The sequence below is a fragment of the Oncorhynchus gorbuscha genome, linkage group LG06 (genome assembly GCF_021184085.1).
Source record: "Oncorhynchus gorbuscha isolate QuinsamMale2020 ecotype Even-year linkage group LG06, OgorEven_v1.0, whole genome shotgun sequence".
Classification (NCBI taxonomy): Eukaryota; Metazoa; Chordata; class Actinopteri; order Salmoniformes; family Salmonidae; genus Oncorhynchus; species Oncorhynchus gorbuscha.
This window is the reverse complement of record NC_060178.1, coordinates 67,913,015-67,931,372: the sequence shown is the minus strand read 5'-3', so window position 1 is coordinate 67,931,372 and position 18,358 is coordinate 67,913,015. Positions and strand designations below refer to the sequence as shown.

At 41.5% G+C, this 18,358-nt stretch overlaps 1 protein-coding gene across 1 annotated transcript in view; it reads left to right on the top strand.

Annotated features, from left to right (window-relative positions):
• The window catches only part of LOC124038259 (E3 ubiquitin-protein ligase NEURL1-like), a 59,246-nt gene that overhangs the window by 33,979 nt on the left and 6,909 nt on the right, over positions 1-18,358 (top strand). The window contains exon 4 of the mRNA XM_046353892.1: positions 11,031-11,732. Coding sequence (XP_046209848.1) covers positions 11,031-11,732 — 702 coding nt within the window. The remainder of the gene's footprint in view (positions 1-11,030; positions 11,733-18,358) is intronic.

The following is an 18,358-nucleotide window of genomic DNA, read 5'->3' as shown; positions in this document are numbered from 1 at the left end:
ATTATTCTGCTCTTTTGCACACTATCTCTACCTGCACATGACAATTTGATCATTTATCACTCCAGTGTTAATCTGCCAAATTGTAATTATTCGCCTACCTCCTCATGCCTTTTGCACACAATGTATATACTCTTTATTTTTCTTTCTACTTTGTTATTGACTTGTTTATTGTTTACTCCATGTGTAACTTTGTTGTTGTCTGTTCACACTGCTATGCTTTATCTTAGCCAGGTCGCAGTTGTAAATGAGAACTTGTTCTCAACTAGCCTACCTGGTTAAATAAAGGTGAAATAAATCAATAAAAAATAACATGAGCTGCTCAGTATGTGTGGATAATGCTTTCTACCACAACTTGTTTTGAAAGATATGAAGAACTGAAAAAAGTTTTGCTACTGCTCTCAACATAACACTATTCACTTCAGGGCAGCAATCGACAAAGATCAGTGGGATAAAGTTGAGGAAGACGATCGTGCCATGCTGATGCTCTCTGACTTGTCCGAAAATGAATCATACAATGAGGTAATCCGTGACTTAGGTAAAAACAGTTTAATTGAACCAGACATTGTAGAGTCTTCTGATGAAAGAGGTAGGGAAGAAACGGTGATCAACAGTGTCGTTGACAGAGTTTTGAAATCAGTGGAATGCTCGTTGAAAGCAGAGATTGTCAAATGCGGAGAGTTCAAAAAGAAAACGCAGAAGGCTGTTAAATAAAACACCTGTCTCAGGATTACATCTTCAAACCATCCTTGACAGAGGGAGAAGCATTCATCCATGTATATGGGTAAGTCTAGCTACATTTTGATGGTAGAGCATTGCGCTTGCAACGCCAGGGTTGTGGGTTCGGTTCCCACGTGGGACCAGTATGGGGGGAAAAGTATGGAAATGTATGCACTCACTACTGTTAAGTCACTCTGGATAAGAGTGTCTGCTAAATGACTAAAATGTAAGTTAAAGCGTACGGTTATTAGCAAGCTAGCTAACAATACGTGTATGATCTGTGTAGTAATATTATTGGTATCAGAAATGTATTTGCATTGCTAGTTATAGCCTAATATTAGCTAACGCGGAACCTAATTAGTTTGCTTTAGCTACCTGCAGATTCATGTATGGTAGTATTGCTGCATTCAAAACAACTGGGAACTCAGAAAAATACGAGGTGAAGTCATGACGTCAGTGATGATTTCAGGTCAGAAAGTCGAAGCTTTTGGAAGAGTTCTGCTGGCAGTGTTGTTGGAGAGCCAGTAGTCTCTGGTCTAAAAAGAATATGTGATTGGAGACATAGCCATGTGTAGGGTGCAGTCTTTCAGATGGGACGTTAAATTGAATCAATGGTCGCAAAAAAATCCCATGGCACTTATATGGTAAGAGTAGGTGTGTTAACCCCAGTGTCCTAGCTAAATTCCCAATCTCATACAATCATGGCCACCTATTCATCCCCAGCTTCCAATTGGCTCATTCATCCCCTCTCCTGTAACTATTCCCCAGGTTGTTACTGTAATTGAGAATGTGTTCTCAGTCAACCGACCTGGTAAAATAAGGGTTAAATCAAATAAATAAATGATCTCACTCTGGACGGAGCCGAGGCCCTCGAGTCATACATACGTACAGTTCACAAACACGTTTCCTTCACACGCTCTCTTTTGTACAATGAATGGGCTCTGCCTCTTATGTCAATCAACCCCTGGCCTGTGCCCAATTCTGCTCTTCTCACATATTCAATATGGCTAATTTTAGCCCAGGTTTAGAGGGCAGGTTAATTTTGTTCTGCTGCCTGTCCCTAAGCATGCTATGATGCAGATATTTTTGTATTAACCCAAGGTTTGTTTTCGCTGCTAAGGCTGTCTATGAGGCTGTCTCACTCAAGTTTGCAAATTTAGCTCAAGGGAGACTAGAGATGAAATGGTATGAAAATGTAATGTCACTATTATCAGTATTATCGCGGTATTGTTAAAATGTGCTGGAAATGTTCAAGAAGTACTGATACACACACTGAAATCATTTCACCAAGTTTTATATTGAAAACAACAAATACAATTAGCAGCACTATGTACTTTTTGTGTGCATAATATATCAAAATAAAAACATTAACATTAAAGATGGCACCATGTGGCCATGAGGTAAAAGTTTCCCTAGTGCAGGTTTTAATCAATACAACCTTAAGTAAGCAAATCAAATGTGCATATAAAGGCAACACAAGTCAGCAATGTGCATGTGAGAACAATACAACCATATGTAAACACATCCAATGTGCAGGTGTTGACATTAAAATAACACAAAATATGTCAACTAATCAAATGAACAGCACTGATTGTATGTCCGTTCTCTCCTTCATAAAGAAATGAGGTGCTGCTGGCCTAACATCCTGTATGTAGGCGTCTTTGTTCACTTGAGATTGAAATCTAAAAATGTCAGCATATTTACTTTGTCCAGTTTAAGTAGTGATCTGCGAGGGGAGACAAATGTGCCCACTGGCAATGAACACTCTTTCTGATGGCACGCTGGTTGCTGGGATGCACAAAAGCTTACTGGCAACCCTGGCAAGGTGAGGCAGCTCTGATGCATGGCCCCTCCACCACACCAGTGGATCCTCTTCTGCTGGAATGGGTGGCAGAGGCATTCCACTTTGTCTTTTGGGGTGGTCGGAATCTGAATCTTTACCTCAACAATGCAGCAGAGATGTGATCTTTCTCAGCAACCCAGAAAAGCCTTCTCCGATGCCGCTGTGGTGGTGGTGGTGGTGGTGGAGGTGCCTCTGGTGCTTTGTGGTTCTTCCCTGACTTGTGCAGCTGCCAGCTTCAAGGCTTCCTGGACACAGCTGTCAGTGTCAACTTTTGCAGCCTCAGGCTCATCTAAAAAGCTCATTTTTGAAGCGGGGGTCAATGAAACAAGCCATGTGCATGACTATCTTTGCCTTCTCTGTGGATCTGTTTGTTAAGGTCTTCTCTCATTACCCTTTTCATCTCCTTGGTCAGGGATGGCTCTGTATCCTTTTCTACCAGAACATCACAGGTGGTGTGGTCCAGGACAGGCTTGATGGCTGACAGTGTCGCTTGTGTGTCTGAAGCAAGCACATCTGTAAACTTGCTCAGAGGTTCAAGGAGCTGGCACAGTTGCTCCATGACACTTATGTCGGCATAAGATGCCATGTTCCTCTTTCTCCAGCCAGTGTCGCACAGACTGGCTGCTGTTGGCTGAGAAAACACTCAAGCATCCCATCGAGTCACCACATCATGGAACAGAGCGTTCTGTGGCATGTTGAGGGCACCTTGCTTTTCTCTCAGTTCTCTCCTTCTCTTCCAGCTCCGTGAGAAGCCTTGGACCAGATGACGGCAGGCCTTGACTGTTGCGTCAACTCTCTGAATTTTCAGGGCCTTTGAGATGGCCAGGTTCAAAATATGGCCGAAGCACCCAAGTCACAGATCTGGGAACTCTTCAAAAGCCTTGATCATGTTTGTTGCGTTGTCTATGGTTATGCAGACCAGGTCTTGTTTATCCCCCACTTTTCCAGCATATTATCAAAAAACTCTGTGAGCCGAGTGATCTGGGAAGAACTGTTTCCAGGCAGTTTGATTCCAGTTGCTTGTCTGGAGTGAGTTAATGGATAGTGAAGCTGATGTAGTGTTGACCACCCCCGCTTTCACTGGTCCAGAGGTCAGTAGTTGCAGCAAACCACCTTGAGACAAACTTTTTCCAACATCAGCTTTAACCTGGTTGTACAGGTTTGGGATTTGTCTTGGAAAATAATGTTCGTGATGGCACTTTGTAGTGAGGCACGGCAGCCTCAGAAAGCCAGGCCTCTCAACAATTTGAAATGGCATAGTGTCATTGGCAATGTAATATGAAAGGGCTGCAGTGAGGTCTTAAGCATTTTTTGATGTAGGTGTAAGCAGCCTGCCTTTTTTAAATACTTGCTCGGGTGTCTGTGTCACAACTGTAGAGGGACCCATAGCATCACTGGGTTTGCCTGCTGCACGCCCACTCTGTAAACAAGGGAATTGCAAATGTATTATTATTGGTGTTATAAGTATTATTCTCACACACACACACACACACACGGTCTATCTTCTGTGTTGCATTTGAGTGTATGCAATGACCCCATGCACAATTTACATAAATACAAATGAGTCTTAAGAAGGCAGTGATAGCAATGAGCCCAACAATTTACATTTACATTTAAGTCATTTAGCAGACGCTCTTATCCAGAGCGACTTACAAATTGGTGCATTCACCTTATGACATCCAGTGGAACAGTCACTTTACAATAGTGCATCTAAATCTTAAAGGGGGGGGGGGATACTTATCCTATCCTAGGTATTCCTTAGAGGTGGGGTTTCAGGTGTCTCCGGAAGGTGATGATTGACTCCGCTGTCCTGGCGTTGTGAGGGAGTTTGTTCCACCATTGGGGGGCCAGAGCAGCGAACAGTTTTGACTGTTGACATAAATGTAGGAGCCTTCTATAGGACTCTAGTGTTTCTCCTGTTGGAACACTTTTACAACCACTTTTACAACCAAGTCGACGACTGACGGATTTTAAATGAACAAAATCTGTTGGTTGAGTGACTAAACTACATAACGTGTTATCGTGTGCAATGGATGAATAGAGTCTGCAGACACATGACACATACAGCAGCAGAACAACGTGTAGTGTTTTTACAACAGTAGGTGACACTGAAAGCTTCAGTTTACATTATTGAGAAGCTATTAGCAAGTTAGACAGACAAACCGTGAGTTTTTCAAACCAAGGTAATCAAACACGGTTTTAATGATACTTACAATTTGAAATGCTAATAGTAACCATTGGGAATTTTCCCATGGAACGGTAACCGTTTCATCCCTAAGGGAGACTATGTATTGGTGTTGAGCACAGCCAAATCAAAGGGGAAATGGTTGGTGCTTCAGAATGTCTGTTCCTTCAGTTGCAGCATTGGCCATCTCTATACCACCCAAACACATCCCACATAAACAGATGTTTATCATATACTCTAGTATCCTTCAATCGTGTAGTGCTTCCTATAGACATTTGTGGAATACTGTACTAGTCCTGTAATTCTTACTTTCGAATGGTGTAGTATACTGGAGAATAGTATACTATACCATATATTGTATCCCTCAAACTTGTAGTGCTAACTATACACTTTTGTAGTATACTGTGTAGAATAGTATACTACACACTGTACTATCCCTCGACCACATAGTGGTCCACTTACTTTAGGATTTTAAGATCGATTTGACGCTAGCTTTATTTATGCTGATTTGATTCGAAAGTGCTGTCCTTGGGGAGCTCATGCTGGGGATTACCTCTGAGTTTCACCCTCGATCGAGTAGTCCTTAATATAGAATGTTATAGTATATTGTATAATATTATACTCCACACTGTACTATCCCTTGATTGACAGTTTAAAAAAAGAATACAACCACACTCGAATACAATTCATTTAGAAATGTTTCAAGAATAATACAAAGTTAATGTATTTCCTTTGTGGTCTTAGTTCAAACATGTTACCCATTTACAGCTAACACACATGAAACAATACTATTATATACTATGTTCTAAATACCACAGTATTCACTAGTGTTTTTTGCAGACTTTGTAGTATACTAGTGTTTACTTTAGTGTTTTTATAGAAATTACTAGTATACGATAGTATTCACTAGTGTATTGCAGTTATTGCTGTAGTATACTTTAATATCCACTGTAGTGTTTTGTGGACATGACTAGTATACTGTAGTAACACCTGTCAACTAGGGTTAGCTAAAATGTCTCAACTACCAGACAACCCCAGTTACTGTTTAATGAGGGGAACACCTCAACCAGACACAGGATCTTGACAGACCAACTATTGAGTTGGGTCAACAGTTTTGAGAAATGCAACGACCAGACAACACCTTTAGAAAAAATATCAAATGTTTATTAGAGTTGTAATAAGTTAACATTAGACACATTATAGCTAGGTCAATTAAAGGGAAACAGTACAGTGTCAGATATAAAGAACAAGTTACATTTGATTTAACCTTAGAGGATTAGGTTGACTTGTTTGACACACATAAATAACACGTTAACAAAAGTACACCAAAATTACTTAGATCTGTTTCTTGCAATAGATGGCTTTCTGATATACAACAGTGCTTTCACAGAGCTTTAGCTGACCAAGTTCACAAGATGACCAAAAACAGTGATAAACAATACTGTTCTACTGATGGTTAAAAAAAAATAAGTTAACCTGCCTGGTGTGTTCCTTGTTCTTCATGATGCTCTCTGCGCTTTTAACGGACCTTTGCGTCTATCACAGTGCAGGTGCATTTATACGGAGACTTGATTACACACAGGTGGATTGTATTTATCATCATTAGTCATTTAGGTCAACATTGGATCATTCAGAGATCCTCACTGAACTTCTGGAGAGAGTTTGCTGCACTGAAAGTAAAGGGGCTGAATAATTTTGCACGCCCAATTTTTCAGTTTTTGATTTGTTAAAAAAGTTTGAAATATCCAATAAATGTCATTCCACTTCATGATTGTGTCCCACTTGTTGTTGATTCTTCACAAAAAAATACAGTTCTATATCTTTATGTTTGAAGCCTGAAATGTGGCAAAAGGTCGCAAAGTTCAAGGGGGCCGAATACTTTCGCAAGGCACTGTACTATGGAATTCCAGGTAAAGAGCAGGCTGAGGCAGAAATGCAGTTCAGTTTAAGAGTCTTTATAGATGCAGGGAATGATTGACAGTTGGTCGGCTTTGTTTGGAGTATGGTTGATCTAAAGGGAAAGGTGGGAATAACAGCAATGAACATATACAGTGGGGCAAAAAAGTATTTAGTCAGCCACCAATTGTGCAAGTTCTCCCACTTAAAACGATGACAGAGGCCTGTAATTTTCATCATAGGTACACTTCAAATATGACAGACAAAATGAGAAAGAAAATCCAGAAAATCACATGAATTTATTTTCAAATTATGTTGGAAAATAAGTATGGAGAAGAACCTGCATTGAATGGAGGCACCCTCGAACCTGCCCGTATAAATGCCTTGCTATAGAGCTATATAGAGGGTACACCTGCCATAATTACCCTCCCCCACATCCACGTCACCTACTGTAGCAGGGAATTCTGTATAAAGCTTAGTCTTTTGGGGTATTATTAAGCTACAAGCTTGGCACACCTGTATTTGGTGAGTTTATCACATTCTTCTCTGCAGATCCTCTCAAGCTCTGTCAGGTTGGATGGGGAGCATTGCTGCACAGTTATTTTCAAGTCTCTCCTTGGTAGAGCATGGCGCTTGTAACGCCAGGGTAGTGGGTTCGATTCACGGGACCTCCCATACGTAGAATGTATACACACATGACTGTAAGTCGCTTTGGATAAAAGCGTCTGCTAAATGGCATATATTATATTATTATTATATTAGATCGGGTTCAAGTCCAGGCTCTGGCTGGGCCACTCAGACATTGAGACTTGTCCTGTAGTCACTCTTGTGTTGTTTTGGCTGTGTATTTAGGCTTGTTGTCCTGTTGTAGGTGAACCTTTACCTCAGTCTGAGGTCCTGAGCGCTCTGGAGCAGGTTTTCATCAAGGATCTCTCTTTCTCTTTGCGCTGTTCATCTTTCCTTCGATCCCGACTAGTTTCCCGGTCCCTGCCACTGAAAAACATTCCCACAGCATGATGCTGCCACCACCATGCTTCACCGTAGGGATGGTGCCAGGTTTCCTCCAGACATGACACATGTTATTCAGGCCAAAAATGTTCTGAGAGTCCTTTCGGTTCCTTTTGGCAAACCCCAAGCGGGCTTTTACTGAGGAGTGGCTCCCGTCTGTCCAATATACCATAAAGGCCTGATTGGTGGAGTGCTGCATTGATTGTTGTCCTTCTGGAAGATTTTACCATCTCCACAGAGGAACTCTGGAGCTCTGTCAGAGTGACCATCAGGTTCTTGGTCACCTCCCTGACTAAGGCCCTTCTCCCCCAATTGCCCAGTCTGGCTGGGCGGCCAGCTCTAGGAAGAGTCTTGGTTGTTCCAAACTTCTTTCATTTAAGAAAGATGGAGGCCACTGTGTTCTTAGACCATCAATGTTGCAGAAATGTTTTGGTACCCTTCCCCAGTTCTGTAACTTGACATAATCCTGTCTCGGAGCTCTATGGAAGGTTCCTTCGACCTCAATGGCTTGGTTTTTGCCCTGACATGAACTGTCAACTGTGGGACTTTATATAAACAGGTGTGTGCCTTTCCAAATCATGTCCAATCAATAGAATTGACCACAGGTGGACTCCAATCAACTTAAGTAAATACATTTATACAAAACAGTTTTTGCTTTGTCATTATGGGGTATTGTGTGTAGATTGAGGGATTTCAGAATGCTTTCAGAAGGCACTGTATATCATCAGACAGCCAATAATACACTGCTTAAAAAAATAAAGGGAACACTAAAATAACACATCCTAGATCTGAATTAATTAAATATTCTTATTAAATACTTTTTTCATTACATAGTTGAATGTGCTGACAACAAAATCACACAAAAATGATCAATGGAAATCAAATTTGTCAACCCATGGAGGTCTGGATTTGGAGTCACACAAAATTAAAATTCTGGGGAATGGGCGGGCCAGTCATAGCATCAATGCCTTCCTCTTGCAGGAACTGCTGACACACTCCAGCCACATGACATTGTCTTGCATTAGGAGGAACCCAGGGCTAACCGCACCAGCATATGGTCTCACAAGGGGTTTGAGGATCTCATCTCGGTACCTAATGGCAGTCAGGCTACCTCTGGCGAGCACATGGAGTTTTTTTTTTAGCAGTGTACATACCCATATATTGGCATGTGATACAGTATTCAGTCAATCATAAATACTTATGACTAAGTCACATATGATCAAAGAGGGTCATTTCAAATACTATATTTATGATTGTCTGATATGTACATTACCCCCCCAGCAATCTCCTTTCCAAATTTAACGCAGAAACATGCACATTTAGATGCATTTATGTGACAGTATGTTTCATAAGTTAGTAAAGTGGATCTTGAATTCCATCAGAAGTACAGTATTTGTCAGTGTTTTGGGGCATCTTGTGAACTTGGTCAGCTGAATCTCTGTGACACCAATTTTTTTTTCTCCAGAAAGCTATCATGAACCTGTGTATAACATTCAAAATTACAATTGGAATGAAAAATATAGAATTTCGTAAGATGTTGTCTGGTCTGTTGCATTGCTCAAACTGTTGACCCAACTCAATCAGTGGCCTGTCACGAACCTGTTGTGATTGAGGTGTTCTCCTCATTAAACAGTAGGCGTAGTCTGGTAGTTGTGCCATTTTGGCTAACCCTAGTCGGCAGGTGTTACTACAATATACTACTGTCATGTCTGCAAAAACACGACAGTAAATACTACAATATTCACTACTGTTTTTGCGGACTTCAGTCCTTAGCACTACAGTGAATGCTATAGTATTTAGACCACACTATAATATAGTATTTTTATATGGGATAGTTCAAATGGCTACAGAGGACATACTGTACTTAAGGTCAATGTTAATGTGACTTATGTAAAGTTGGGTCATGTTTATACACGTCACTGCACATACATAAACACACTCAGTGGCCAGTTTATAAGGTACACCAGCCCGTTTGCTCCTACAGACAGTGAGTCACGTGACCATGGCTTGCCATATAAAGCAGGCATCAAGGCATTCAGTTACTATTCGATTGAATGTTAGAATGGGCAAAGTGAATGACCTAATCCACTTTGAGGGTGGTATGATCGTTAGTGCTAGTTGTGCCGGTTCCTGTATCTCAGAAACGCCCAGCCTCCTGGACTTTTCATGCACGACAGTGTCTAGGGTTTAGTGAGAATGGTGCAACAAACAAAAAACACCCAGTGGGCAAAAACAGTTTGTTGATTTGGTCGAAGGATAACGGCGCAGTACAACAGTGGTGTGCGGAACGACATTTTGGAACACAGCAGACATCCACACCGGGTTCCACTCCTATCAGCTAAAAACAAGAATTTGCTCCAATGGGCACATGATCAACAACACTGGATAATTAAGGAGTGGAAAAACATTTATCTGATCCGTCGAATCCTGGTTCCTGTTGCGCCATGCTGACAGAGTCAGGATTTGGCGTAAGCAACATGAGGCCATAAACACATCCTGCCTGGTGGCAACGGTACAGGCTGAGGGTGTTATGGTGTAATGGTGTGGGTAATGTTTTCCTGGCATACAATAGGTCCCTTGATACCAATTGAGCAATGTGTCCATGCCCCAGAGAATTCAGGCTGTTCTAAGGGGGCAAAGGAGGGTCTGACTCTGTACTAGATGAGTGTACCTAATAAACTTTCCACTGAGTGTATAGCTTTTTGAAACATGTTTATGCATGTTGCTTAACTTGTAGTGGCATGAGAAGACACTGTACTAACCCAAAGACTTGCACATTAAAGCATTTTAGTTCCCCTACTTAATTCTGGGTGCACTAACATTCGATGAGAACTGTTTGAGATTGATAAATGCTTTCAACAGAATGGTGAGCTATATGGAGTCTGAAAGCCTAGTTAATGTTATCTGTGTAGTGTGTGGAACAGCTGGAATGTTTGGTCTCTGATATTGTGTAGAACTGTCCCGTCCAGGGCACAGCTGAGCTTTTTGGTCTTTGTAGTAGGGACAAGTGAACTGCTCATTCAGTCAATGTTATGTAACGCTATTATGTCTATTTAATTCTGATATGGACATTACCCCCCAGCAATGTCCCTTCCCACTTTAACGCTTCTATTTCTAAACACATAAACATGCACATTTAGCTATTTGTGCATTTGTGACTATGTTTCATAACAGTGAGTAAAGTAGATCTTGAATGCATAAGAAAGACAACTGAAAAGCTTTAGGCAAACAGCTCATAATACTTATATTCCAATGTTAAAAATAAAAAAAGACACTTCAGTGTACAAATTCGTGCATTGTACTAACATAGAAAGCTTTTTTTACACACCAAATTTATAAGATGATTAACCATTCTGCTTTTGTGTCTCTCTATCCCGACAGACAGTGAGATGTTGCCTCTCGATTGCCTGCATCCTCACTCCTTCACCGCGGCCCACCGGGCGTCCTTATGGCGGGACCCAGACGACCCTCGCCTTTCTATCAGACTGTGTGACCTTCGCCACCAGCACAAGGAGGAAGAGGAGCGCCTGCACCCCCTTAGCTCCACCTCCTGTTCCATCCCCCAGAACTCCCTCAACTCCCAGCAGTGCTCCCTGCTCCCCTCGCTCCTTGACAGCGATCTCCACTTCCACCCACTCCGAGGTGCCAACGTCAAAGCCCTCGATGAGAACACGGTGACCCGGGGCATGGAGCACCGCAGCGGTAACGAGAGGACCTTGGTGTTCACCAGCCGGCCTCTGTGTTGTGGAGAGAGTGTGTTTGTAAAAGTGACGAAGGCGGGTGGCACTCGTCTCGGGTCACTCTCCTACGGCGTGACGTCGTGCGACCCGGCCGGGCTTCGGCCCAATGACCTGCCATACAGCCCGGAGTCTCTGGTCGACCGCAAGGAATTCTGGGCGGTGTGTCGGGTAGGGACCCCCCTGCATAACAGTGATATCCTGTGTTTCGTGTTGAACGTGGAGGGAGAGGTATTTCTGAGCCTCAATGGGATCAACGTGGGGATGCAGGTGTGTGTGGACAACTCCAGACCTCTATGGATGTTCTTTGGTCTGCATGGAGACGTTACACAACTCAGGATCCTAGGTGAGTTCATTGGAGGGTTTGTGACACTGAACGGTTTTGTAAAATTGTTATGATAATTCAATACATAATTCTGTTAAACTCATGTCAGAGTTAAGGCATTGTGACAAGTGCATCAAGTGAAATTCCAGTATAAACTAAGGCTTCATTATGTGTTAATACAATGCTAATCTGTTTTCACAAAGTCAGCCTCATGTAATCGACTCTAGCAAATTCATCATATTAATCTTTGGTGAAAATCTTTATCTGAAAATCTTTATCTGAAAATGGTGAGACTTTTCAGATAAAGTATTTTTTCCCCATTTAAGAAACAACTTCAGTGTCTGATCCTTGAATGGCCTGTGGAGGATAGATTCCTATGTACCAAAGTAATTCAATTATAGGAAAGACGATAGTTTAGGTTTTGATTGGCCAACGCATTTTAAAAGGGAATTTTTTTTCCCCCTTTTCTCGTTCAATATCCATATTCTGGAAAGTCATTTTGGACCACCGCTGTGAACTCCATTCCCATTTTGTCACCAGATGTCACCGAGATCGGTCAGCTAGTTTTTTTTGCAAAAAAAGGGGGTTGCATTTATTTGCATTATCCAATAGGCACTTTTTGAAATGGCCTCTGAGAAATGGGGAATCCGATTAGTCTGGATAGAACGGTATTTCTTCATCCTTGTCCTGTGGACCCAAAGGGGTACACGTTAGCAATGGCTGAAGGTCTTCACTTGAATGGGAACTGCTATCTTTGGTTGCGGCTGTAAGTTTGGCTTTTGCAAATTTCAAAATACAATCACGTGAAAAAATGTACAGTTTGGAAAGTAAAATGCTGTCCTTACTAAATGTGTAATATTAACATTTGATGAATAAAATATTTAATCAGCCTTCCTCAAATGAAGGGGATGATGACACAATCTTTGTGAGAGGAAGGGTAACTGATTTAATTGGTATTCAACTCTTGGCTCAGTCATTTCATTCAGGGTAAGTGGAGTTAGCCTTGAGTTAGCCTGTCCAAGAGCAGGTTTGTTCTGAAGGATTACCTGGCTAAAAGGTGAGCTACTTTCATGGTACTGGTTAACCCAAGTTGAACTCAGAGCTGATCAAACTATTGGGCTCAGGACGAAATCCTCTCTCAGACCTGTCAACTTTGTTCAACTTTGTAGAGTACCAGACGCACGTTCATGCTCGCGCTGTTTGTGAGTCTATAGAAGCATTGCCACTATAGCTAATACTGGACACACATTCATTCTTCATCGCGCAGTCTCCTAAACTCCCGACTCCATTTAATGCCAAGATGTTTATTTATTTTGTATTATACTTTTGTAATGCTTTTTGTGCCGTGGATCATAATTAGTCTATCAGGTTGCTTGATCCTCGTAATGTTACGTGGAAAATACAACTAATGGGACGCAGAATTAAATGTATATCATACTCGCACAAAACCAGTTGTTTTTCGTATTTGCCATTTAATTTCTTTCACTAGCAAATGCGAGTGAACTGCAGGTACTTTACAGCCCACTGTATGTCCATCTTATGTTAGCTTGAAACAATTAGTATTTACCTTTCCACAACACAGAGTCGAAAAGGGATTTGTCCATGTGTTTGCGTACAGCTGACAGTAGGCAAACTCAGCATCACAACAAACAGGAGGGGCAGACACGGCTACGTCGAATTATGATGTATTAATCTCCATGTCCATTGGCACAAACTCCGTACATGTCTGTGTTGCAGCTCGAGAATCGGGATGTTAGATTGCTCAGTGGATTTATTTTTGATTTAAAAAATCAGGTCCTATTCATTTCTGCGTACTTTAACTCAGATCTTGTACCTGCGTACATGGGTAGAGAATTGCATAGTTGTTACTCAAAATGCGTGCATGTTGGCAGGTCTGCTCTCTGTCACCTTCTTCTCAGTCCCACCGCTACAGCACTGTGCACCCAGTCACCCCCAACAAGCTTATCTCTGTGTCATTCATTCACACACATACAGACACAGAGGAGACATAACACTATCTTCAAACAATTAATAAACCAATCAGTAATTAGGAATTGATGATTCACCATAATGAGATGGTGAGAACTGAATGACTCTTAAGTTCTTCAGGCCTTTGCAGGCTGCATGATTTAGCCAGGATGATAAGTGTGACGTGATAATGGTAAAACGCTGAATGTGACGTACAGGCAAAGGCCTTTAGCATCACTGAGATAGTTGTACTGTAGCGTGATGTCAAAAACAGATGGAGACATGCTCGCCTTTCTGTGCCTTGACAGTTTTCAATTGTATTTATTTTATTTTCTGGTGCCCGCAACAAGGCAGTCCAGTATATTACCCTCTAACAGTCTTGAATAATGGTTACATTAACTACATTCGCTTGTAACACTGTTCACTACATTCGACAAACTCGGACAATAACAAAGGGGCACAATTTTACATCATCCCATATTACAGTACACTCCATTAGGCCCCATTAACTTCCATTAGCCCGCTGTGTGTTGCACCTGGAACTGATGCCAGTCAGTGGGTATTCCCGGTCTGTGAGTGTTCTTCTACCAGTGCAGGTGGTCCTGTTCATTGATGGCCATGAGTGCTGTGGAACTCATTATACATAGCCTTCACACTGGGAGAGAGAAGGAGAGAGGAGGAAAGGGGGGGATAGAAAGGGGTGGGGGAATGAGAGATCAGGGCATGACAGAAATGATCAGTGAGAGATGAGCTATAAAAACAAAACATCCACTCACACTCCTGGTAACAGTCTGACTGCAGGTTGTAGCCTACCTCATTGTTGGTGATGTCTGATGCTTATCCTCTTCCTCTCCTCCTGTGATTGGTCAGATACCCAAACTCCTCCATGTAGCAAGGGATGTAGCGGGTCACCTCCTTCTCAAAGCGGGGATCACACATGGGGGTGTCACATTGGTGGGAGATGTACACATTATTACACACACCCACGTACATGGATACAAGTTTCCCGTATATATTGTTATTACAATATTGAGAAAAGCGTAAATGTACAAAAATAGATGGTTATTCTGTACTTACTTTGATTGGTGTTGTACTGTATTTTCAAATGATCTGTATATATATATATATATATATATATATATGCCTTGCAAAAGTATTCGGCCCCCTTGAACTTTGCGACCTTTTGCCACATTTCAGGCTTCAAACATAAAGATATAAAACTGTACTTTTTTGTGAAGAATCAACAACAAGTGGGACACAATCATGAAGTGGAACGACATTTATTGGATATTTCAAACTTTTTTAACAAATCAAAAACTGAAAAATTGAGCGTGCAAAATTATTCGGCCCCCTTAAGTTAATACTTTGTAGCGCCACCTTTTGCTGCGATTACAGCTGTAAGTCGCTTGGGGTATGTCTCTATCAGTTTTGCACATCGAGAGACTGAAATTCTTTCCCATTCCTCCTTGCAAAACAGCTCGAGCTCGGTGAGGTTGGATGGAGAGCATTTGTGAACAGCAGTTTTCAGTTCCTTGTCCTCTGCAAAACTCATCAGACTGATGCGAAATCTTCATACTGGCTGTATTTCTGCCTGATTGAACTGTGAATATGTCTGTGTGCATGCAGGAATACACAGGCACACACACACACCACAAATGACCGTACACACTCATTCCCTAGCTGTAAGTCCTCTCAGGTACAGACTAACACATCATGCCCAGTCTTTACACACCATGACAAGCTTAGATAGATGAGGAGGCCTTAGGGGGGAAAACCTGAATACAACTCCCACTTTTTGGTATTGAGGTGCCAGTCCCATGTATCAGAGGCAACAGGGTGATTATAGGACCAACCCATGATAAATAAACACTAGAATAACATGTCATAATTAATGACAAGATGCATGTGGAGATTTGCACTCATATTTGCAGTGATTCTCCTGTTTGTAAGTGGATTCTAGGGCCTGGAATTTAAGTAAACTACAATGTTCTACATTGTTAGGGGGGAAAAGTATTACTTTGAAGATGTTTTACAGGTTGAAACAAATCAGAACTCTTAAGATGTAGGCCTACATATTTGTCTGGTTTGCAAGCATGTTTAGTACTAGATGTTAATGGCTTTGATACTCTGTGGGAATACTTTTTTTTACAGAGCCTTGCATCTTTAGGCAATTTATTAGTTTGATATGAAGATTTCTATATAGCAGAAAACAGCTTGTAAGCACAGATGTGTGCTCTATTGTTTTATTAATAAGCTCTGTTGAGGCCAGGTTATTTGTCATAATGTCCTGAACCACCTGTTCCCCTGGTAGGCTTTGTTTTCTGACCAACTTGTTGTTGAGAATGATTGTGTTTCAATTTGTTTAACTATGTTAGCATAGTGTTTGAGAACAGGTCTTCAAAGACAAATGAAACAAGAAATGTGAAGGAACTAATGGAACTGCTTTGATATTGCGAGGTAATTTGTCTCCTATATTTTCCACTCTCCTCTCCTGGGTAGAGTGGGTTATTTCTGTTCTGCGTGGGCCCAGCAGCAGTGTCAGACAGTGTCATCATCCATCAGGGGGTGGAGGGGGGCTCCGCTAGCTGCTTATGATTCCTTCCATATGCATTATGAAAATATAATTGCATCTCGCATTGACATCACAGTTTCCATCCAGTTCTTACTCTCCTAACGGTGGCCGCCACTCACTATCTCCTCTCTCTTTCTCTTTCGCTACCTTCTTTCTTTCTTGCTCTCTCCACTCTTATCACTCTGACATCACCACCTCTGAAAGTGGCTCTTGTCCATGGTCGTGTGTTGTTGGATCTGTGAAATGAAGCAGATCACTTTTGCATGATCGTGGTGCGTGAATATCTTAATTTCTTCTTGTTTGTATGAGCTCCAAAAGAGTACTTATTTATCTTCATTCCCATTGCAGCTCCACACACACATGCTACAATACATTCATGATAATAAAATCATGGTGTACTGTAAGTACAGTGGCAAACTTCAGATAAGATATCATTTAATGCCATTTAGCACACACTATTATCCAATTGACTTAGTCATGCGCGTATAAATGTTTTACATATGGGTGGTCCCGGGAATCGAACCTACTATCCTGGCATTGTAAGAACCCTGCTCTACCAACTGAGGTCTGATAAGGTTGTGGTGAAAGGCGCTGTGCATACACTACATCATTGTTTCTCAACTCCAGTCCAAAAGCACATTTTTGTTGTTGCCCAAAACAAACTGACCTGACTCAACTCATTGAGGGCTTGAGGATTAGTTGACCAGTTGAAAAAGGTGTGCTTTCCCAGGGCTACAACAAAACTGTACTGTTGGGGGTACTCAAGGACTGCAGTTGGGAAACACTGAACCACAGTGGATTTAGCTGGGGCCGCATGCAGACATCCCAGGCTGCATTGCATACTCCTAGGCCCTCAGATGTTGTCCATTCCAGATAGAGGGGCCAGGAATCCATTCATATGATGGCAGGATCTGAACCCTGTCCTGGATGAAAGGGTTTAGGAATACACATGAAGGGTATCTTTCTGTATGATCTCCTATTAGAGGTGACCAGGATGTTACCAGACAGCTGTGCAGCCGGTCTGTCACACAGGTCACGTTAAGTAGATAATGATCATATGAGGACGCTTGCAAGCAAACTTGTGTAATTATAGTACTCTACCACAATGTCACTGAATGTGTTGCTAGTAATGCTAGTGATGTATGTGGTTCACACGTTTTAGAGAAGATACTGTATATCTGCAAACTTTACATTGATCCACTTGAAACCAAACATGTTTGAGTGTAACCTTGGTTGATACATAACAATAAACAAGTGCTTGACTTGAACTGAAATAGGTGCCGGTATTCTTGTTGGGTGCCGGTACTGTTTGTATTTAGGTGCAGGAGCTCCACAATAATTTTGATATAATATTCTATGTGGATTGAAACTGAGACCCCACCAGTAAGGGTGGTCCAACTAGATAGAGATGGGAACGTATAGGGGCGCCCCCTTGTCAAGGCTCTATTGTATCAGAGTCACTCAGTTTTAGACTCGATTATGTACATTATTGTCATAGCAATAGGGTTTACGAGAATGTGTTTCAAACTTTCTTTTAAAAAAAATGGCCGGTCTCGTTGAGTGAAGTACAGCTGTTGCGGTTCTTTTTCACCTTCGGGATTGAGGTCAGGTATCTATTCCATTTCAGGGAGACTTAGGGTACGGGATATAAAAATAGGGAACAAATGGGGTAATGTGTGGGTTGTGTATGCTTACTGCTTGCAAACTGACGGTGTTGTTTCATTTGGCACATAAGTGATACCAGTGTAAGAGGAGTTTTATGGCAGACATAATGTTTAAACAGGTTTCTAAATTAAAACATCTTATTGGTGGTACTGTTGCTCTCACCGTAAAGTTTAGGACCACCATGAAATTATATAATGTTTAAAAAAGTGATTGAGTCTATATTGGGCCTATATGGATTTCTAGCTCGTTTTGTGTCCTATAAACTCTGTTTATTATTTTTTTAAAACATGACAAAAACATGTCATTGAAATTACAGTCGTTTGTGGAATATTAAGTTTCTACATTGTGTAAAAGCACTACCTATTTAGATGCATTACATTGAACATTGTACACTGTCTCTTTAAGAGAGTTCAGTTCATTCCTATGATAAGGTCATTGATTT